Source organism: Anolis sagrei, chromosome 2 (assembly GCF_037176765.1).
Source record: "Anolis sagrei isolate rAnoSag1 chromosome 2, rAnoSag1.mat, whole genome shotgun sequence".
NCBI classification, from domain to species: domain Eukaryota; kingdom Metazoa; phylum Chordata; class Lepidosauria; order Squamata; family Dactyloidae; genus Anolis; species Anolis sagrei.
The window spans coordinates 26,547,424-26,570,799 of NC_090022.1; the positions used below are offsets into that span (position 1 = coordinate 26,547,424).

The 23,376-nt window shown below is 38.8% G+C and overlaps 1 protein-coding gene across 2 annotated transcripts in view; it reads left to right on the forward strand.

The window, feature by feature from the left end:
- SETD5 (SET domain containing 5) overlaps positions 1 to 23,376 on the forward strand; it is a 68,545-nt gene that overhangs the window by 15,556 nt on the left and 29,613 nt on the right. For both annotated transcript variants that reach the window (XM_060766546.2, XM_060766547.2), the window contains exons 2-11: positions 13,476 to 13,650; positions 16,063 to 16,168; positions 17,727 to 17,938; positions 19,033 to 19,091; positions 19,426 to 19,613; positions 20,653 to 20,691; positions 21,128 to 21,370; positions 22,216 to 22,364; positions 22,634 to 22,751; positions 23,217 to 23,326. In XM_060766546.2, the coding sequence (XP_060622529.2) occupies positions 13,580 to 13,650; positions 16,063 to 16,168; positions 17,727 to 17,938; positions 19,033 to 19,091; positions 19,426 to 19,613; positions 20,653 to 20,691; positions 21,128 to 21,370; positions 22,216 to 22,364; positions 22,634 to 22,751; positions 23,217 to 23,326 (1,295 nt within the window). In that variant the 5' untranslated portion in view covers positions 13,476 to 13,579. The remainder of the gene's footprint in view (positions 1 to 13,475; positions 13,651 to 16,062; positions 16,169 to 17,726; positions 17,939 to 19,032; positions 19,092 to 19,425; positions 19,614 to 20,652; positions 20,692 to 21,127; positions 21,371 to 22,215; positions 22,365 to 22,633; positions 22,752 to 23,216; positions 23,327 to 23,376) is intronic.

Below are 23,376 nucleotides of genomic sequence, written 5' to 3' on the forward strand. Positions count from 1 at the left end.
ATTAGGAGGTGCTGGTTCTGAAGGCATAAGAAAAGATTCATTATTTTTGCCTCCAGCAGTTATGTTCTAACTCTCTCAATTCCCCTCGATAAATTCTTATTATATGTAGTAAAATGCCTTCCTTAAAAACAGAGAAGGAAACTGCAGAGTCCTGGAAAATTTGTTAACTTGTATGGACTGCACCAATTGCTTCTGAAAGAAAACAAATGACTAGAAGTTCACTTCTTGTTTTATAGAATAATTGTGCATTTTGAAAGTGTGGTTCTCTTATCTTTTCGGCATTTCTTATTTTGGGAATGTTGAAGATACTGAGGTCTGTAGAAGTAGCGTTCGTAGCTGTATATGCACACTGTATGGTTCCTGCTACTGCTTTATAATATGACACAACCTACCCCTATGATAGAACCAACCTGCTTACCTGAAAGTGTGAGTTAATTCTTTTGCTACCACTATTGCCTAATTATTAATTTGACATTTCTTCATATTACCAATCTTAATGGCATTTGGCCAGTTAAGTTTAGTGATATGGCTATAATGCAGACCTTTGGTGACAATGGTCAGGATGTATCTGGAAGTCAGAGAATTCAGATGCCTGCTTTTTTTTTTAGATGAAATCCATGTAAGGGCGCACCACTGCTCCTATTCTTCATCATGATATTAACGGACAGCATTGATTGAGAATTATTAAAATGCTACATTATAACTAGGATGAACAGCAAGAACAAAGGTTCAGATGCAGAAAAAATACTGCAGTTTCTCAAGTCCATGACCACTGAAGCCTGTTGTAAAATGTATTCTCTAGTTTACTGAAGGAGTGGCATCAAGATTAGGTTGGTGTGGATTTGGAGAATCATCTAGAAGATTAGATAAGGATGGGGACTGATAGTGGCAAGTCAGCCTTTAGATTTTTGTAGAAGCTACCTTTCCTCACTGCCTTTATTGCTTTAATGCAAAGGAAAACATGATTCTCCTTTTTTGTAGAAGCCATCTTTCCTTACTACCTCTATTGCTTTAATGCAAAGGGGTTGGCTTGGTCAATTACACTCTAAATAAAGAAGATATTTTTCTTGGCCATTGCTAAGAATAGCAGGAACCCTTGCACTCTCAGGTAAAGATTTTAAACGTGAATATCTGGGTAAGTATGTGGTTTTTCATGCACTCAAACATAAAATAATTTTACAGTTTTCCTGGTAGTTCAAGTGAGAGAGGAGCTTTGGTCATGAGTTCTTGAATAGGAGACCCCAGTGAAAACTAGGCTGCATTTTAGTGGAAGGAACTGGCAAAATCACCCTTGAATTTTCCTTGCCTGAGAAAACCCTGTGAAATTCATGAGATCACCATAAGTTAATAGGCAACTTGAAGGTACATACACACACTATACTTTTTCAGGGGAGATGTCTCTGAAACCTTGAAATTTGTTTTGTCTGGAGCATGCAACCTCCAACTCCCTGAAAACCTGGCATCTTGTTCAGCCTTTGAAGATATTAGGAAGAACATAGAATGTGTGTTGGCTAAAATGAACCTTGGGTAGACTGTAGATAGGACTTCAAGAATGAAACTGTAGGAATCTCAGCTGTGGTCATAATAGCTCACACAGTTCTATGAACCACACTGGTTTTAAGGCAGCTTGTGTATCTTAAACTTTTAGAATCTGCCATTGCTTTGCTAGATAAAATTGTAGTTGGTATTCAGCTTCATAGAATCATAGAGTTGGCTTGGGCTTTTAGAGGGAATGGCAAAAAAGATTTCTGTGTTTTCACATCTTTGGGAATGTTCAATGGCCTGTTCAGCTTTGTAGGATTACAGATCTGTGTTTGGAAACAACTTTGGACAGGTCGGTGCTTGTTGCTGCTTTATATTAAACCAGTTTAAGGACCTGGTCTTCTGCATTCCCATATGTGATGTGCGCAGTTTTTTTAAAATTGACTTAGCTATATACTGCATGGCTGACCACACATGAGCTGACATGATAGAATTCTGAGGTCCAGTTATTGGGGATCTGGCCATTTTCATATAGGGGTCATCTATTTATATTATTTTATTTTTATAACCAATGTAGGTATTGGGCGGTATCCATGAACAGGTTAAATGTTGTAGTTATGCTAATTTATTTTAAAGGGATACTATATCATGGTAAGGAGCATAATATGTACATATATATACAGGAAGCATAAATTAACAACAGAGGAGCAAGGCTCCATTAATTCCTAAATTTGCTACATTGAAATCTGTGCTAGTGTTTTGTATTTGCTACATTAATTGCATTAAGGAATCACACATAGTCTCAAAAAGCACATCATTGGGGTAGTTTCAGGTATTGGGAGTATCTGAATAAGTTAAATGTGATCTGGTACCTCAACTCTACTAGTAGAATCATAGAGTTGGAAGAGACCTCATGGGCCATCCAGTCCAACCCCCTAGTAGCTATCCCCTAATGTTATTTTTTGTTACCTCAACGATCTTCCAGAACATCTTGAATCATACAAGATTATACAGTTTAAATTCCATTGTGAAGACTCAGAAAGATTAAAATCCCTAGAAGAAGAAAAATTAGCATCCGTTTAAGAGAGGTATATGAGTGAGTGAGAAAGACTGAGTGAGTGAGAGAGTAGCTGGCCATACTTTTCTTTTCCATGCTGGAATTTCCACTGTCCACACACCACAAACATTAATGTGCCAGCAGTCTGCAAAACATGAAATGACTTTGATCAGGGTGAATAATGATTGTTGCAAACTTTTAGGAGGAAAGAGAGTTAAAATCCGGTTTTATAATGGAAGAAGGGGCTGAACTTTAAGTATGGAGGAGCCGCCACAGCTCCATAATTGCTGCACTGTGTCGTGTTGCCATGGTTCCCGATTCCTGTGTCTCTGCATGGTTTCTGAGAGTAGGGCCAAAGCAGCCAGTCACAGCAGAGCTTCTGTGTACGTGTTTGGGGAGTTTAGACTTGTTCTGGCAAGGAAGTGAGTAAAGAGCCAACGCTCAGGGTGTTGGAGCAGGAGCTGGGTATTTCCCATCCAAGATTGCACATTTCTGTTTCTTTCCTTCTTCCTCAAATGGATCAAGTTGGGGAACACAGGAGATACGTTTTTTGTTTTCCTCCCTCCCTCCCTCTTCATCAGTCCCCCGGTCACAAGATGATGACATGCGATGTGGGATTCCTCCTTGTACCAAATGATGGGGTGGGGTAGTTGTGGGGAAGGGAGGCTGCTGCCTTTGGATTGGCTCGGGCATGTCTTCCTCAGAAATCTTTGGCTGGCTTGCCATCTGCATAAGCTGTGAATACTTTTCTCTGGCGCAGACCTTGTTCCTCGGGATTGCATCATCTCTGGGAGAGGAGCCAGGTCCGGAGCACTAGTACAAAGATTTGCAAAGCAGATGCGGCCTGTTCTGTCTCTGAAGCATTCCTTCTCCTTCCTGCTCATCCTTCCCACAGGAATCCAGAAAGAGAGCTTGCTCAGAGAGGCTCTCAGTAGGTCAGCTGCCCTTTGGACTCTGAATCCCAGCTGCTTCCTGTACACCTGGCTGATGCAATGTCTGCCTTTGAAATCCCTGCTGGAATTCATTCTGGAGCTGTTCTGTTTGCCTTTTCTGGGAGTGGCCAAGCAGGCAGAGTGTGCCTGTCACATGGTGCCCTTGAATATAAGAAATGTACAGCCAGACTTGCAGATACAGTGCTTTTACCCTTTCCAATCCAGTGAACTATTCCTGGTAAATTTTGTTGGGGCCTGCTTTTGCTTGGTAACAGAAACATTGAATGTGCAGCATACAATTCTGGCTTACATTCAGTAATTTGTTCTAGCTTGTGTGAATTGTCCTGGGAATTCGTACATTATTGATGTGAATATGAGTTCTAACCCAGCTTAGGCTTCTTATTGTGTTATATTCCTATGACTCAGTGGAATACATTCTTTTTCTTTCAAACCCCTTCTGTATTTAATAAAAATACAATAGTACTTTACTGACAGAGTCTTGTGGGGGTTCACATTAAAAAAAAATAAAAAATCTGAATACCTGCACTAACTTTTTCTGTGACAGTCTGTTGCTTTCTGCTTTATATGGGCGTGTCCTTTTTTGAATTTCAGTAGTATATCAGGAGACAGAGTATTTGGGAGTGTTTTGTTTGATGTATTGATTCCTTGGCTTTTAATAATAAATCTCAAAAAGTGGAGTTTTACTGCATGTTCTTAATTGATAACTTTGTCCAAGAGCTTGCTTTTTAAATAATTTTTGATTTTGCTACTGTTTTGTCCCCAATTAAATTTCTAGTATTAAAACTGTAATTTTGATATTAGAGGATTCTAGGTTTTGTTACCAGTTAAATTTCCAGTATTCACAATTTTAGTTCAGGGCCTTAATAAGAATGCAGCTTATATTTCTTCCTGACATGTTTTTGTGTCAAAAATGTATAGGAGATGTCTTCTACATTTTGAGAATCCCAGCTTTCATTTTTTACATGATTTTATGGTCTTGTGCCAAAAAGCATACAATGAATGATATTAGAAAGGAGGAAGCAAGCAACAACATGATTATTCAGCCATCAGAATTCTCAGTTAATATGTTAAGGGATAATTTGAGTTTTCCACATCTGATCTGGCAACATGGAACTGAAATATGTAAATCAGCAACAGCCCTCTTGATTGTAATCTTCCAGCTCAGCCTTCATTTTTTTCCTCATATTCTTTCACTGGACTTCCCTTTATTTAGATTGTTCTACCCTTTCTTATTTGTTAGTCCTTCCAGATTGTAAACAGATTTTCTTCTGTTATTTAAGCCACTTGGGTCACAGGTAAAGAGGGCAGCCTTGTGTCTTCGTAGGCTTTTTGTTTGTCAGCCATATGGTACAGAATGCAAGGTCAGAATGATCAGATAAGTATTTTCCGGTCATTGTCTCATTGTTATTGTCTGTGTTCCTTATTTCAAGCAGCATAGCTACAGCTTGAAATTTGACAAGATGAGCAGAATAGAATGTATTTATAAGGACCCAAGATTTGGCATATGAAAGAAACTATACCAATGCCATTTCTCTCTATCTGGGTGTTCTTTTAGTTTCTGGAAGTAAATAACATACTAAAAAGATTTTCTGGTCAAATATTCCAGAATAGCAAAAGACTTTTACTAATGTGCCAGTTAGGCTGCTGTGCATGTGGGGGTGGATAGAAGAAATAAGTTTAAAATCAGTTTAATTAATGTAAAGAATTTACATTTCTTGTGTTAAAACTACAAGAAAGAAGGTGATGTAACTATAGCATTAGATGATGTTCTCTATTTTCGTTCTTACTGTAGTGTTTTTCACATCTACCATTCTGTATATTTGCATGATCTAAGAGAATAAAGGGACTTCTTCTGTGACATAATGCCTCCCTTTGTGCTGTTCCAAAACCACACCAGCTGCTTTGCTGTTATAGGTGATATCAAAAGCTAAGATCTAATGTGACTGTGCTGGCCTCTTCCTTATGAGTTTTCCCTCTCTCCGAGTGTGGTCTGAGGAAAATGAATCCAGAAGTGTTGGCTTCATTTTTCTTGGTTGGGGTGTGCATCTAAAAATACTGGATTCTTTAATTTTTGGTTTTTCATAATTCTACTTTAGTTTCAACTACATATGTGACTTTATTCAGGTATATGACACAATGCTAGCATTCTTTTGATCTCTGTTTACTTTTCATGCAGTACATTTTTGTACCTTCAGTAAGATACTCAAGAGTGATCAGAAAAATGTTTTCGGGATAGTTTGACAAAGAATACAAACCTGTAAATTTTGTTTTGCTGCTGTTTTTGCTATTAATTTTGTGGGACTATCAATAGCCATTTGTGTCTTTTAGAAAGAACTGTGCTTATAACTAGCATTGTATTCCATGGTTGTTATCACTACAGATTTTTCCATAATTTTTTTTATCACAATTACAGAATAGATATGTGGTCTTGGCAATAAAAACCAAGGTTCATATTCTTGCTCAGCTGGGACATTTTAACTGCTGATGGAGCCAGAAGGGCAGACATTTTTGAACTTACTTCATGGGGCTTCCATCATAGGGTAAAGACAGAAGAGGACCTTCAATTCTTGAGGGAAAAGGTTGGAAGGGATCTTAACTTTCCAAATGTATATGTGAATGTTCCCTCAGAATCATAGCATGTTTAAAGCTCCTTTGATGTAGGTTAATAACTTTTTCTACAGGTAAATTGATGTAGTTTTTTCTGCTGCTAAATTGTCTGGATTTCTTCATATCTTTAAACAGATTTGTGGTGCTTGAAAAATCCCGTTTCCCTTGTATAACTAAAGATATGATTGGAAGCTATAGAATCATCCTTCTATTATATGAATTCCCTGTCTCATTCATAAGATCAGTAGGAGCATGGGGAAGGTGATATGAAGAACATTCTCTTGCGATCCCACCTTGCTTTTCTGGAGTGGAATTGTCTGGATATTTATAGCTTTTTGATTCCAGAGTCTGCTGGGCATATTTAAGTTGAGTGTATTTATCTCTGCATCAGAAATTGAACTGAGAAACCAGAGATTGGTGAACTGCATTTCCCATCAGCCTTAGCCACCATATCCAGTAGAGAGGGGGAATTCTGAGAGTTACAGTTCAGCAATTTCAAGAGGCTTGTGCAGTCCCCATCATGTTCTACATGAGTGTCTTGGGCTCACTCTTATTTTAATGCATTCCTGCCAGGAAACGGTTTTGTATGAAACTCTTCTGGGGTGTATACCAGATTCTAAATAAATGAAGTTACAATGCCTCTAAGAGCAACTAAGATTGGGTTTCAGAAAATATGTTCTGCTAAAAATTCAGAGACCCTGTTTAGCTTCATAATATATTGAATTTTTCTGTTCTTCGTTTGCAGCCAGTGTATAGATATATCAAATCCAAGTAGGATTTCTGGTATGGTTCTTCGAATTAAAAGGTTCTGTATGCCTCTTAAATAATGTAAAATCTTAGATTTTAAAGACCATAAATATCAGTTGCCCATTTTGGGGGGGGGGGGGGGCGGACAGGACACACATAAAGCTACCTGTTTGGAAAGTGATCAAGGAATATTATTGTACTGGCCATAAAGTTGGACCTTCTGGTAGAGCTTGGTTTTCTATACTTTTCTTTAGTGTTTATTCAGAAGTAGGAGATCTACAGTCTTCCAAATGCTGAAAAGCTCCATGCAACTCTTCATTCGCCCTAAATATCATGTGGCAGTGATCAAGTGATGGTACTTGTAATCCAGTAATATGTGAAAGTCTGTGCATTTATTACTTACAGTTTAAATAAAACAAAATTATAAAAAGAAAGCGAGAGATCCCACCCAAATATATTTCAGTGTTAATTTTCTCTTTACCATTTCTCTTCCATTTGTTCATCTATTTCTTGTATAATGGCCGATTTGTCACCCAATATGCAAGGCTGATATCTCCAGTATTTAGACTGCATTTAACTTACATTTTGCTACTAATACATTTTCATCAAAAATGTTTGACAAATGTCAGGTGCTGGAGGACTCCATTGCTTCCCTCTCTCCCAGTACTTTGAAGGGATGCACTGCCTTGCCTTGCAATTTTTTATTTTAAAAAAAGAAGCTAAAAGACGTAAACTGGTAGTAATTTCTGGTTTACATCCTGTTTTTGAAAAGCTTGTTCTGGAAATAATATGTCTCTGGGCCAAAATCCCAGGGGAATGTGAAGAGGCATCTTTGACCAAGAACTTCCATCCCCAAAGGTTGACTCGAAGCAAAGGGAACTTCTGCGAAAATAAATGGGAAAATGGTTTAAGATCGCGGAAGAAATATACATGTATCAAGTGGACTGAAAAGCTTGAATGGAAAAGACAAGGCTTTGAGAAGAAATTGAGGGGGAAATGCAGGGGGAAATAGTGCACACAGCCAAGATTGGGGGTGGGCACGTTCAGAGGTAGTGGGAGAGCAATTTCACCCCTCACCATGTCAATGCAGAGAGCAGCATTGACATGAAAAAGGTCCCCAGACCTCCTTTAGAAAATTCTAGATGGTGTTTTGCCACCAGACCCTCTCAAAATGCCTCAAATATTGCAGTTTTGCTCCCACATCTCAAAAGCTCCCACATGCTTAAAAAAATATGTAAAAACCCCTCAGAATTGGCTAAAATGAAACTGGAAGTGGTTGATGTTCTTCTGGTTTATATTTTGATGATTTTGGGCTGACGTTAGGGTGCTCTAGTAGGTGTTTAATCTCAGTGTGGGCTTGGGTGCGTTGGGGAACAAAATCACTTGCATTTAATTGTAGTTTTGAGCTGTTGGGAAGCTTGAATGAAAAAATGCACAAAATGTATCTTTTAAAAGTCTTTATGACGCTTTGGGAGGGGTTTCAGAGGCTACTCTTTAAGGCTCCATGGGCTGTCTTTGGTGTATCTCTGTCATCTTGGGTGGCAGTGAATTGAAATGGTACACATAAGGAAGTTTTAGAATCTGAAGCCAATGCATCTGTGGAATGCGCTCACCAAAATGAGAAATGTATTAATTGCCACTGTTAAACAGGGACTGGATGGCTCTTTGTTGGGAGTGCTTGCATTGGTTTTCTTACATTGCCAAATGGGGTTGGACTGGATGCCCCTTAGAATCTTTTCCAATTCTATGATTTAATGTCTCACCAACACAATTATCTCCATGTTCTCTTTTGAATATGGCAGTTTATTTATTTATTTAGGAGAGTTCTATGCCGCCTTTCTCCAGATGGAGTCAAGGCAGCTCACATCAAACCAAAGCTAAAAACAAATGATAGAAGTTCCAAGAATGCTTCAAAGCATCATCCATATTATAAACAATAAAGTTAAAATTAATTAATGTATTGGATTTAATAATTAATGTATTTTATTTTTCTGAGAAGAGAATAATTATGTATCTTAACATGGATGCAGTGGTTTTTAATTCATGAAATGGTATTAATGAGGACTTTTTTCTACGTTATATCACAACTCCTAAAAGCTTATTCTAAAAACAAAAGATCATAGCCTCTGGACAGGCCAGTCAGACAACAGGAGGATACTTCAGGTTCAACATGTAACAGCTACCCCGTCTTTAAAGCTTAACTTTTTGGATTTCAAACCCAGGCAGCTGCATGGGATTTGGACTATGTCCTTGATTATTTTCAGAGTCGAGTGCCCAGATCCAAAGATGACCAGTAGATTACTGCCAACTCTATCACATCATTAATTTGGATAGAAACACTGGGTAGCAACCTGTTCTTATGTTTTCATAGTCTTCTTTTTCTTTGAAGGACATCAGAGTTGTTGATATACAGCAGTGGATGACTGTGGTCCTTGTGCCTTCTGTTTATGTTCACTGATTTTAGTCTTGACTGCTGGTTATATTCTGTTCCTAAGCTACCAGATGGTATTGGTGAGATCAGAATTACTCTTTAAATTGAAGAGTTATTGACCTGATAACTCGTAATAGTGAAGATGGAAAAATTATACTGATAGATACCTTAAATGTGTAATTATTTTAGAATAGTTGGGGAGAAATGGCTACATAAAATTGTTTCTAGTTTTGTATCTTGCCATCATACACATATTGGAAACTCCAATTGTTATTTGGTTGGAACAATATTTACTCTGTAAGGGATCATTAGTTCTGTTGATGTGTGCCTTGGGATAGGATTTAATACTGTGTTGTCTCTGTAACAAATGGTGGGTAACTTACTAGCTGAAGTGTAAGATGTGAATTGTACAGTGGTTTGTGCTGTTTTCAAGAATCTTGATGAACATCAGAATGCCTTTCCCTGATACAAAACTTTTGTGTCCCTGGATTTTATTTTTCTGTTTGAGAAGAATCTACCTTTTTGGGTACAACAATACAAGCTGAAAATGGATCTCTGAGGGTTTCCTTCCATTTAATTGCTTTCTTACATGTAATTTGAATGTATCCTTTACCATGTCAAATGAAAATATAGGAGGCCTTCTGTAGAGTGACAAAAGACTTATTTTTACAAGTTCGTTTGTTTCTCTCTAGAGGTCAATCCCAATTTTGTCCGTCCCCCCGACACATATTTGATTAGCAGTGTAGTTTTCTAAGGGCAGATGCCCCTTTCTGTCTTTAAAAGACTGATGGAGGTTATCATCATTGTTGTGCATTAAACATTTCTAACAATGTTAGGTGCTTTGTATTAGATTCATTATGTAGGCCAGAGAGAATTTTAATGACTGGGCATCCTTCTGTTGCCCTGTCTGAGGCTCAAACTAGGCTGCTGACCCTGCCCCCTTCTTTTTGAGAATTCAGAGACATAGCTCATGAGATTCAAGAGAAAAGGATTAAGCCCCCACAGAGCAATCCTTTTGGTTTAAACTCAGCCTAGTCCAGCAGAGGGGGCACCCAGCTTCATTGTCTTATTGTTTTTATAGACAAAACGTTCCAGCCGGCTCCTCACTTAGCCCCTAAAGTCTCAGCCGCATCAGTCAGATGGGAGTGAAGAATAAAGAAAGATGGTTGAAACAAAGATTGCACTGTTCCATTGCTCTTGCAATGGAAGCAGCTTAAGATTTGATAGTTGTAGACTTGGTTTACAGAAGAAGTATTTGCCTTTTTAACCTATTTGGGCCATTTGGATGAAATGCACCACTAAGACAATGGCTGTTGTTGTTGGTTTGGAACAGCCACCCCAGATCTATCCATCAAACCATCTAAATGTTCTGGCTATACCCCTGTTCACACACTTACATAACTTGATTTTATAGTATGGGCGAGGCTTTCTGCTGAATGTGAGCTGGACTGTTTCAACAGCCTCAGCTGTTTCCAGGATGAGCAGGAAGAACACTAAGAAAGTGTGTCTGTTACTCCTTTATCATGCTCTATTTGTTGTCTTTTTCCTTTGTTTCTTCTGTTGTCCCTATTTTGCTGTTGGGTACAATGCCTAGCACCCTTTTGGTGCTTCAAGTTTAAATGGTACTAATATTTGTGGGGATGAAAGTTACCTAGTATGGACCCATTTCTTCCTATTACAGAAGTTCCTTCTGGAAGACATCTAGAATTGGAGTGGAATTTTTAAAGGAGAAGCCTTGTTGTCCTTCCTAATTTTCTGTCAATCTGGCTTGTAACTATTGCACTAAAAACGGCAGATCTTTCTGTTCCTATGTGGCTACGACAAACTAGAATCAGTGAGAGCAAAAGCCACATTTGGGCCGTTTACCAGCCTGAATTAGATTTTTGGGATTCCCATGCCTTTATCTGAATGCCTCAGCAGATTTTTTTTTCTCAGAAAGTGAATGCAGTACAGATTGGATGCTAATATAGTAGTGAAAATGTTCATACAAGTGGCAGAGTTTAAAGAAACTTGCAATCACAGTCACTTATGACATGTACGTGAGCGCGCACGTGCACACACATCATTACCCCACCAACATCTGAGTTATATTATTCCTTTGCCAAAATGTGCAGGCCATGAAACATAGCCCCTGAGCGTGAGTGTTCCTTTTATGGCTGCAGACAGCTCTTTTGACTGTGCAGGAATATCCTGGAGAGAATTCCCAGCCCCTCCCTGCAGCATGATGTTAGTCCCATTACTCCGCCTTCTCTCAGAGGAGAACAGGGAAGGCATTTTCTGGCAGACCTATCAGAGAAGTAGTGTGATGTCTGACGTGTCTTGCTTGCTCGGAGATGGGAATTGAAGTTCTGTGCCTTTGCCATTTATTGTCGCCCATGCTAATAGTTACTATAAAACCTGAGGGCTTTTTTAAGCACAAAAAGCTATATTAGAGCTAGAAGAAAATACAAACATCCTCTATAAAAGAATGATTTTTTTTCCTCTCTCCTCCCCCCAAATTACATCACATACCTTGTCTCTGCATATAGGTAGTTTGTTAAGATAGGGATGTTCTGAAAAGCTTAGATATGGTGTAGGCAGCAACTGTTCCTGGTTCTATGCAGAGAGAATTATCAGGTTGTTAATTTGCAGTATGTATATAATGAAGAAAGAACCATTGGTTTGGCAAAAAATTCTGGTGAGGTATGACAGTGTCCCTTTTAAAGAAGCAGTGCTTACTGGTAAGCTTTCCCCCCTCCTCTCTTCAATGATCTCCCACCAAAGCAGTTGAGAGGGTTGAGATTACTGTGGTCATATAGTTATTGCCCAAGGTCTGAGCTTCTTGGCCAAACCTGGACGCATATGCAAAGGCCAAACAAAATACTCCCTCTGATAGAAAGGCTTCTGTACTTAAGGGATAAATACAAATAGACTTATCCACAGTGTGTTATCATTATATTTATTTCTAGTCTGTCATTTTTCTAGATTGGGACTCAAAGTGACTTTGTTAAAACACGTTAAAAATAGACACGATACACAAATTAAAACATGAGTAAATAATAAAAAATCAAGTTAAAACATAGATCATGAAAACGCACACATCAGCACAAGAATTGGCAGTATCCGGTGCATTGTATAGTCACACATAAAATGCCTGTTGGGATAGGGAAATTTGTCTGTGAAAAAAGTAGAGAGGATAGCAGTCAAACTTCTCTGGGAAGGGAGTTACAGAGCATGAAGGAAACCACTGTGAAAATTCTCTCCTATGTTCCTACTAGGTACTTCTGTGAGAGCGGTGGGACAGAGAGAAGGGCCTTATGATGTTTTTAATGATTGTTTTGTGATTTTATTGTTGGAAACCGGCCCGAGTCCCCCGATAGAAGGGAGAAGACCGGTATACAAAATTGCTAAATAAATAAATAAATTGTGCTTCTTTTCTTACATGTGCTGCCATTTAATTATTTTGTCTGTATTCACTTAATGTTATACATTGTATTAGAAATGCCACTAAATAATATGTCCGATCTGACTAGCGTATGTGTTTAAATCAATATTTTCTCAGAAAAATGTAAAAAGAAAAAAGAAAAAAAAAGAGGGCCACTCCTTTCTTGATAGCTGCTTCATGAAACATGAATGGAAGCCTAGCCTTGGCCACTTAGTATTCTCTTCATTTTGCAATCTTCTGTCCTGGTCTGTTTCTCCTTTCAACACTTCAGACACATACCTTTACTTTTCCTCATATCCCATATTTGTCTCAAGCTACCATGGAAAAGCCAGGAATTCTAGCACTCTGTCTTGCCTTCTGTGAAAGCTCAGTGACTGACTTGGGAGCATTTTAGTTGTCAAATGTAAAATAAATAAATTACCTCTGTACTGCTGTCTGGTTTGAAGTTGTCTTCCTCTCCCCAACACCATCACCCCACCTGTGCATATTGGCAATTTTGCCCATAGGACTGTTTCTTGGAAGATAGGTCCACAGTTTTCTTGCCTGAACTTGGCAGTCTCTTCCGTAGCACAAGAAAAACCGCATGGGGAAGCCATGTTTGTGAGAAGATTATGTAAAAATAACACAAGAAACAACATGCCTTGTCTAAAGCTCCTCATTCCCTTTTTTTGGCACTCTCACTTTTTTAATGCTAGGATGGCTTGCAAGGTAAACCACTTCTTTGTGGGGGTGATAAACAAAAATGCAATGCATTGTTTCTTTTCCTCTTGGCAGGTTTCCCCATGTCCGTGACGTGTTGGCCGAGGCTCTGCGGCTGCTCCCCGCCCTTGGAGCTGCCAGTCGCTACCCTTTGGACTCCGTGATCCCTGACAAACGTCATGAGCATTGCAATCCCTCTGGGAGTCACCACACCAGATACATCTTATTCAGATATGGCTGCTGGATCTGAGTAAGTGCTGCCTTGCCTGTTAAGTGTCTGGAGGGCATGGCCTCAGGCTTTTGTGTCCAAATCTCAGCTATCCTGGCGAGCCTGGAATGGAAGGGAGTAGTTAGGCTTACAACACCTAAATTGGAAATCCCTCAATACATGTTAGAGATCAAGATGGACTGCCAAAGATACACTCAACCCCTTTTCCCCTAAACTGCATCCAAGACAAAATACTTTGACTAGAGCACTGGTTTCCCTTTAATTCACATCTGTTGTGTCCTATCTTGGTTGATAGGTGACTTGCAAGATATGAGCCCTGACAGTACTCTTCTTTTCCTCTCCTGTAGCCTAAGTTGCATGGTGCTGCTGATACAGATGGCTGTATGATGTGGGTAAGGAGGATCTTTCAGGCATTGGGCCTCTTGCCTCTCTCAAAACTGTTATGTGGAATTTTACCCCTCATTAGCGTAGCTCTCTTTTCCTAGGGGAGACTTATTAGGAGATAGCTTGTAGGAAATGTTCTGTGGTAGAAGCATTGTGATCCACAGCATGAAAAGGTATCAACAGGAGGCAGGTGACCAAATTTGAATTGTTCTCTGTCAGATATGAAAAAGGGACTATTCCTTGCTGATGTTCTGTACGCTTGGTCTTGTCTTGAGCAATTTTCACATATATGAAGAATCGTGATTGAACCACCTGCCTTAAAATCTGTATCTAGAAGGAGCTAATCCTCATGTGTTTCTGGCATTTGTTTGCTTGACTTTTATGAGGCTCTGGATTATATGAAACATATCCAGTTCTTGCCTCTTTCTGTGTGTTGAAACATAATCACTTATCAATTCAGCTTCAGTCCAGCTGGAATCCAAAAAGTAGCCAAAAAGTTCCTGAAGAATCTATGCCCCTGTGTCTAATGTTAGATTTGTTTCAGATTTAAATCTTTCTTTACAGCTTTTTTTCCAGTCAGGCTTTCTTATGATACATTTTGTGCTATATTTCATTTTTGTCCTGGGAGTCCCAAGAAATCGTAATGGCTACATTCCATGATATGGTCAGATTGAAATGCCTTACTGTTTGTCATCTGGCATTGAGATGCCTTCTATCCTTGCCACATTGTAGTGATAGAAGCAGCTGTAGCTTATATTTTTTGTAACATTAGACTTCAAATACATGCAGACGTAAAATCCACCTATCAATTCTTACCTTTCATCATCAAAATAAAACATTACACAGTAGTATTTGAGGAAAATCTCAATTTTTCAATTAATATTTCAAAAACAAGTAGAAAGGACTGAACAAATGAGTGGCATAATCAGAGATAAGAAAGTGGATATGTACTGAGAGCTGCTTTTGTCAGTAGGGCACCAAGAAAAGATAGTTGGGTTCAAGACAAAGCTTTTATGACTAGAAAATGGCCCCAGTGCCTATGAAGGTTTACCTGTCTTAGCAGAAAGAGAATTGTGATGTGTTCAGAGATGTTTCAGAGAGATAGGCTCTTGAGTAAGCAAATGCTAAATTGTAGAAGAGACATTTCCTGAACCTTATACCTTTAGTGTGTGCTTGTAGTGGTAGCTCCTACTCCTCCTAGCTTTCCCTTCAGACTCCCTCTAAAGAGAGCAATTTCTCCTTCTGGCAGTACCGTTTTGGCTTCATCACCTAAAGCTTTTTCCTGTTTCCTTTTCTTTAACAAGGCCTCCCACAGCCTTTCACTAATTGTCCATTTTGTACCACAATTTGTGCTGATTTTTTTCTGCCACCTTGTGGTGGAAAAATGCAGTTCATTCGATTAGTATCAGGTTAAGGTAGTCATTCACAAGGCAGTCCTATCAGGAGGCCCAGCATAGTCAGGAACTCATCCCCATCCAGGTAGATATATTTTGTGGCATGAAGTATGGGTGGCCTGCCCTTGCTGGGTTCACTCAAGGAAACAGTAACCTGGCTTATCTCTTGTGTTAAGTAACTTGAAATAGAGAAGCAGCAAGTAGATGTTGTAAACTGTACATTATTTTCTCATATAGTTGGTGGTTGTTGGTAGAGTGAAATTAAACTTAAAGCAGGGCAGTCATGGTTACAGTAGCAGACCATGGAGAAGCATGAATGTGTAGTTAGTCAGTTTGAAGTTCACCATCATCAGTAGTTGTTTTTTTATTCCTGTATCTCTTGCTGTAGGAAGGTTAATAATCCTCCTTATCCAGAGTGCTCTATTTGGAGAAGTTGCCAATATTTTTTGCCTTTTCTCCCTGCTTCCTTCACAATCCAGCCGTCATGGATTTGATATGTCACTTAGCACCTCCCCCTTTCTCTTCCCCACCCCTACCCATGCCAATACTTGGTTGGATATCTGTATAGGATTAGAGAAATAATTACAAACAGGCTAATTATTTGAAAAGAACCGTTCCATGTACTCAGCGGTTCTGCTCTTGGCCCTTTCTGCAGCCCTGAGTCTGTGGAAGCTAGCCCAGCTGTTGGTGAGAAGAATGTGTATGCAAGTCACGGCTACGGGGCTTCCCAGAGGCACAGCTACCGAGGGCTGCCTTATGCAGTGAGTACCATCTCTGTTATCTACAGCAGGCTTGTGTCTTACTTATCACCTTTTTATTTGCCCTGGCTTTTGCATGATTGAGCTGTTTATCCTCTTGGAGGATGGCTGCATTGTTAAGTGAAACTGAGTTTTAAGTTGCGTGCACATGTAAAGTGTCTGTAGGTAGCTTATAACAAAATGGAGCATCGGACTAAAAGGTGAACAGTTGCTTTTATTTGTGCCTTTGGTGGTGTTGGCAGAAATTTCTATCTGCAGGACAACCTCTTTAACAGATTTATTTTATCAGTGGAGATGTTTGTGAGATGTGTATTCTAAGCTGCAATGTTTTGTGAGAAAAGTTACTTTTTATTTTACTTCCATTTCAAAATTTAGAACATATCTATGATATTTCAAGCTCCTTGTATTATGCACTCAAATTTCATTTAACCTTAAAATAACACCCCTTCCACACAGCTGCATGAAATCCCACATTATCTGCTTTGAACTGGAATATATGGCAGTGCGGACTCAGGTAACCCAGTTTAAAGCAATACGACTGGCAAGACTGTTTTTATTATTTATTGTTTTAATGATTGCTTATTTACTGTCTAATTATGATTTATGTTTAATTGTGGTTTTATTATTGTGGTTGTTATGGTTTGGCATCGCGTCAGTGTCCAATGTATGGCATTGAAGTTTTGTCAGTTATGTGTAAACCGCTTAAGTCCCCCTAGGGATGAGAAAAGCGGTATAGAAATACTGTAAATAAATAAAAATAAATAATTATTTTCTGCGTTGATATATGGCTGTGTGGAAGGGCCCTGAGTGGGACCTGCAACAAATTGTTGTGATTTTGAAAGCTTGGGGTTGTTCATCTGCTCCATTCTCTTCCCTGGTTTTCTATCCACAGCACCAGTTAGTAAGTATTTCTTGCCCAGTAAAAATACTCAGCCCTCATCACACTGTTTTGGGGGCCTCCCATACCTTGAATGTTTTTTCCTGAAGTTTTTTGTAATATGGTCAGGTTCATCCATGTCTATGGGTTGCTTCCTGCTTTTTTCTCTGGAGTGTTCTGGCTTCATAAAGACAAACAAACAAACAAATGTAATACATTAGTGATACTTTTTAAAAAACAAGCAATGCTTCCTTTTTTGTTTGTTTAAAAAATAATTGAATTTAAAACATTAAAATATAAAAAGTATCAGAAATCTTCAGAAAGAGAATATTACCAGTTTTTCGTGTTGTTTCATAAAAGAAATATGCCTTATGGGCTTGTTGCCATGAAGGTAGCATGTTAAAAATAATGATCTTACTTGCTAACATGTTATCTATGGGTTCTAGGTATTTTGAAGAATATTCAGATTCTGGGCTTTATCTTGAGTTGGGCAAAAAAAAAAAAAAGTCCTTCATTCCATTTAGCATGAGCTTAGATCAGTACTTCCTCTCTAACCTGCCCAAACTATCTCTTAGATAATCTAAGAAGCATACTATGAATTGAAAGCTGTAAAATGTCATCTGTCTTCCTTTTTTCCCTCATGCTCAAGTTAAAATACCACTGATGCAAGATGTTTGTTTTCAGGATCATAATTATGGAGCCCCTCCTCCTCCGACCCCTCCTGCTTCTCCCCCTGTCCAGACCATCATCCCTCGTGCCGAACTGAATGGGTTACACTCTCATGATGAAGAAAATTCTGGTGACACAGAAAGCTCTTCTGAGGCAGAATCTATTCCCAGCTGGTGTCACTGTAGTCTCTCTCAAGATGGTTTCCTCATCAAATGTGAGAAGTGCAGGTAAGACCTTGTCTCTTGGTAGCCCTGCAAGCATAAGCTGGCAAGTGCTAGATTGACTTTTTGATTGCTTAGTGGACAACACTCTTGGCTATCCAATAGCTTGACAATTGCTTTGTCTGTATGATTATTATTTATTTCTTGGATTTAATATTCTGCCTTTCTCGGAAATATGGGCTTCTGGGTGGTCAGGGTGGCAAGAAAGATGACTTAAATCACACAGAAGGCAACATTTCGTAAGTCATACATGGTCATATAACCAAATACATTATTTGAATGTCCAATTTCCTGAATATTGCTTGTTGAACTAGATAAATGCATTTTGTTGAACGTGAGATGACTACTTGAAACTTTGTGTCTTTATAATATTAAGTACATACTCATACTGCACTGTAAAATAGAAAAATGAGGGGAAATACCTGATCTAAGACGGGTAGGTGATAGTGAAAAGGGGTTATATTCAGCATTGGACCTTCCAGACATTCAGTTAACTGGGGCATATAAACAACATTTCTTTCGCACATTTTAGGTCAGAGGTCATTTTGAAAGGTATGGAGGCTGTGCACTCCTTGCCATGGACATTAGAGGACTGCGCAATCATACTACCTCCTTTAAAACAATAGTAAGCAATTTTGTGGCATCCATTTTTAACACTGCCTCTTTTCAAAACCAGAAGCAACCAGAAGTCTCTACAGTTAGTTTTTTTAAAAAAGTCTCCTTGGGCCTAAAACAGACCAGGATTCCTTATCAATGAGCCATAGCAGTTAAAGTAGTGTCAAACAGCATTAAGTCCACAGTGCAGTGTTTCCTCCATGCAAAATTGTCCCTGGGATTATATGCAATTTATGATCACTAAACAAAGGTGTTGTTTTCCTAAAACAAAGCTGGTACACATGGAGTATACAATTGTAGACTGTTTGCAAAATCTGTTATCAGCTGAAAAATTAGTTGTGAGTATGAATATTTGGAACTGATTTGGCCATTGCAGTCATTTGGGCTCTCAAGATTTTTTCAGGTTCTCCTATTAAATGATTACCCATAGCCTTATCTGGGACAATGTAGCCCTCTTAGTTTCACTCTCTTTCATCCTTTTACAGAGGAATTGGCAGGGGAAAAGTGATCAGGCTCCACCGCCGGAAGCAAGACAACGTGTCAGGTATGTTCAGAGCTGACTGTTGCTGCCAGATACTCAGAATTTATGAATGAAATGTTGCCCTCATGCAGTATACTACTCCTCGCTGCCACTAATAACTCATTTTCATGATGGCCTCTACTTTGTGTTCTTTCCCAGTCTGCTTCATATTTCAGAGGCTGGGGTAGGCATATTGGAAGAGTTAAGGGAGCAAACTTGAACAAGTTGCCATTTTGAGAGGAAAATGTTAGGTGGGCATAGCCTTCCATTGAAAGGAAAAATTCAGTATCACTTCACATTGGGGCAGTTGCAAGATTTTTTGAGAGCAAAACTTCCAGTGTGTCTCTTTTCATTGCAGGTGGAGACAGCAGTGCAACAGAGAGCTGGGACGAAGACCTCTCTCCCTCCACTGTGTTGTACACAGCTACCCAGCACACCCCTACGAGCATCACTTTGACTGTCAATCGGGTCTGCAGAACAAAGCCCAAAAAAAGGAAAAGGAATACAGAAAGAGCTCGTACAGCACCAAAGGCCAAAAAAATTAAGGTATATAAGTAAATATGTTTGCCAACCAAGTTTCCCCCAAACTCAGTCTGGTTGTTTTCATTCCTGCCAATCTCTAGCCATTTGTATCCAAGAAGCAGACTTCTGTGATGAAGGAAGTTATCTTTTTGCATTGCATGGGAATAGATACTATAGGCAGGTAACAACCTTCCTTTACTAATTAAGCTCCTCTGGTGATTATAAGTTTAAAATATCATTCTGCTTACATCTTATGCAAGATTCTGGGTCAGAGTTGATTTTGTTTTCAAAAGGCAAGCTATTTAAAAAAATAAACACTTTTATGCAGTTAATCAGTAAGAAGTAAACTACCATTTGACTTTTAGCATGCTAACCAGTCATTATAAAGATTTGGAGATGCGCTTTGAGCAGCTGACATTTCTTGTTTAATATTATTTTCTGTAACACTGTCTTTTTTCTGTTCCTGATTTGAAAGTGTTATTTCCTGTTGAATTGTACAGTAATTACTTTGAAACATACTCCAGAAGCTTCGTTTTTGTTGCTGCCACAAACTATTGAAAAACTTTAGCAAATGTGTTACAGGATATCCCACAAAAACAAAGCTTTTGCAGTTTAAGGAACCTTTTCCATGTTTTTATGATAGAACAAATTAGGAAATTTCGTTTATAACCCAGGAACGAAAAGCATATTACATAGTGTAATTCGACATTTTTTTAATTATACTTTTTTTTTTTAGATTAGATTGATCCCTATAGTTTAGTTTTAGATACAACAAAACTAATTAAATCTGGGTGTTCCACAAATTTTGTATGCACGTTACTGGATTTCTACTCATAAAATGAAGAAAAATCAAGAAAAAGTGACTTCCAGGGGGTGGGACAGAATGCTAAAATAGCCTTCTATTGAAGCTAAATCAGTTCCTGTTCCCTTTACATTTTGGTAATTTCTTTGCCCTTGTTGTTCTGAAGCTGCAGTCTTTTATTATGCACAATAATATAAATAAGGGAGGGGGAGAGAAAGAGGGCACAAGTACTGATTGCCGTTTGTCTTGTTCTGCTGACAGGCTTTTAGAGAAGGTTCACGGAAGTCTTTGCGGATGAAGGTGAGTGGAATTATGTATCTGATCCTGGCAGAGATTTCTCTAACTTCACTCTGAATGTGGTGGATAAGGGGAGCTCTGTCTTTCATAGCACAGCCAGTATAAAATTCCTAGCCTGTAAACTGAAGTGAATAATGTTTGTTAGTAACTTCTTTCATGCAAGGGATAGTTAACACGTGGGACTTCACTATGTATGCATGTTTTTGTCTTACTGTTAATAGATAGTAGATTTATGGGGAAATGATGTGCAGAGGTGATTGGATACTTATTTTTCTGTTGCATGTAATTGGAATTGATTCCTTGTTAGTCAGCCGAGAACTTGTTGAGCAGATACCATAGTGTTAATCAAGTAGCTGAGTAGCTTATTGAGAGACTAAGACTTCCTTTTAAAAAGAATATAGCTTTTATTTGATTCTTTTTTTTTTCTTTTTTGGCACAGAACTCTCCTTCAGAATCCCACGCCCTGGATGAGAATACACCAGAGGGGTGGGAAAACCGCATAAGGCTCTGGACTGATCAGTATGAAGAAGCTTTTTCTAACCAGTACAGTGCAGATGTACAGAATCTTTTGGAGCGTCATCTAAATACCAATAAAGAATTTGTGGGCAAGGCTGCTGTGCTAGACACAATCAATAAGACAGAGCTAGCCTGTAACAACACAGTCATTGGATCCCAGATGCAGGTAAGAAACAGAGCTTAAAAATAGTAGTAGGTCTTTAGTAGCATGGGACGGTGGAGCTTTAGCTATGATCCTGGTTCGAAATGTATTCTTTTGTTTCTAGATCAGCATTTCTCAACCTGGGAGATGGGACCCCTGGGGGGAGTGTTGCGAGGGGGTGTCAGACGAGTCACCAAAGACCATGAGAAAACACAGTATTTTCTGTTGGTCATAGGGGTTCTGTGTGGGAAGTTTGACCCAATTCAATCTTTGGTGGGGTTCAGAATGCTCTTTGATTGTAGGTGAACTATCAATCCCAGCAACTACAACTCCCAAATGGCAAAATCAATCCCTCCCAAGCCCACCAGTATTCAGATTTGGTCGTATTGGATATTTGTGCCAAATTTGGTCCATTGAATGAAAATGCATCCTGTATATCAGATATTTACATTACAATTCATAACAGTAGCAGAATTACAGTTATGAAGTAGCAACAAAAATAATATTATGGTTGGGGGTCACCACAACATGAGGAACTGCATTAAGGGGTCGCGACATTAGGAAGGTTGAGAACCACTGCTGTAGATGGAAGCAAGTTTAAACATAAGAGACTGCTGATGGAGGAAACATGGGGTAGTGTGGAAGAGTGCTCCCCTCACTGTTCTCTTATTAAGATTCTTTTCAGAAACGACATTGATTTGCCCAGCAATGCTATCTTGAATATGTTGTACTAGGCTCTTTATGTATATATTTTATTCAAAATAGATAGAACCAAAAGATTACAAAACCTAATATTCTTCTACTTTGATAAAAGTGGACCTGCACATCTCTAGGCAGTGGATCCTAAATTCTTGTGTTCAACTTTGTAGCTACAGTTGGGAAGAGTGACACGGGTCCAGAAGCATCGGAAGATCCTCAGGGCAGCGAGAGATCTGGCAGTGGATACCCTTATTATTGAGTATCGTGGGAAGGTGATGCTGCGACAACAGTTCGAAGTCAATGGGCATTTCTTCAAAAAGTAAGAATACTAAACATTCAGACATTAGGTGCATTTCATGGGCTGGAACAAATTGGGGAGGTTCCCAAAATAGATGGATTAAGAAGCTCAAATGACCCTTTTTACTTTTCTGGGAGAAAGTTCTCATCGTGAGCCATTGTATTTAGTATGCAAAATCTATTAAAATAGATAATTAACTTTTGGAGTGATGCTTGCAACAGACAATGAAAATAACACTGTTTTGGCTATGTTTGTCATGATGATTACAAGTCCTGTTCTTGATTCTTTAGGCCGTATCCCTTTGTGCTATTCTACTCCAAGTTTAACAGTGTTGAGATGTGTGTGGATGCCCGTACGTTTGGTAATGATGCCAGATTCATTAGGCGTTCCTGCACACCAAATGCAGAGGTAAATTGTCATGATTTATGGACTTTCTGGTGTGGGAGTTGAATTAAATTGCTTGAGTGTACAGACATAATTTTAACTCACCTCAAGTGCAGAGACTTCAGATTTAAGTTCCTACTATAAGTTGTGTAAGTAGAAATAAATAATTTTGTCAAACAACAGAACCGTATAATATTGATGCAGCCATTTTATCTGTAATACCAGAAAGACAAATCGTACAACCTTGTGGTAGTTAGGTAGAATTTTACACTCCCTGAAGTTGTCTTCATGGTGTCTCCCTGGCAATTCTTTGCCACACATTTTTCAATTCCATAACATTGTCAAAATTTTCAGTCTCACAGTTTTAATCCAAAGAATGTGCAGTTGCTTCAGGGTTTGGCTTTGCTGTTTTCATAGTAAAGGGTCACCTTTTGCAGTGTGACACAAGATTGATTTGAAGGTATTATCAGTTCAATTTGTGTGTTGTAGGTTCGTCATGTGATTGCAGATGGGATGATTCACCTGTGTATATATGCTGTCACATCCATTGCCAAGGATGCGGAAGTCACCATTGCCTTTGACTATGAGTACAATATCTGGTGAGTCTTATTCATACTGTTTGTTTTTAGGAAATATTCCTTTCCCTCAT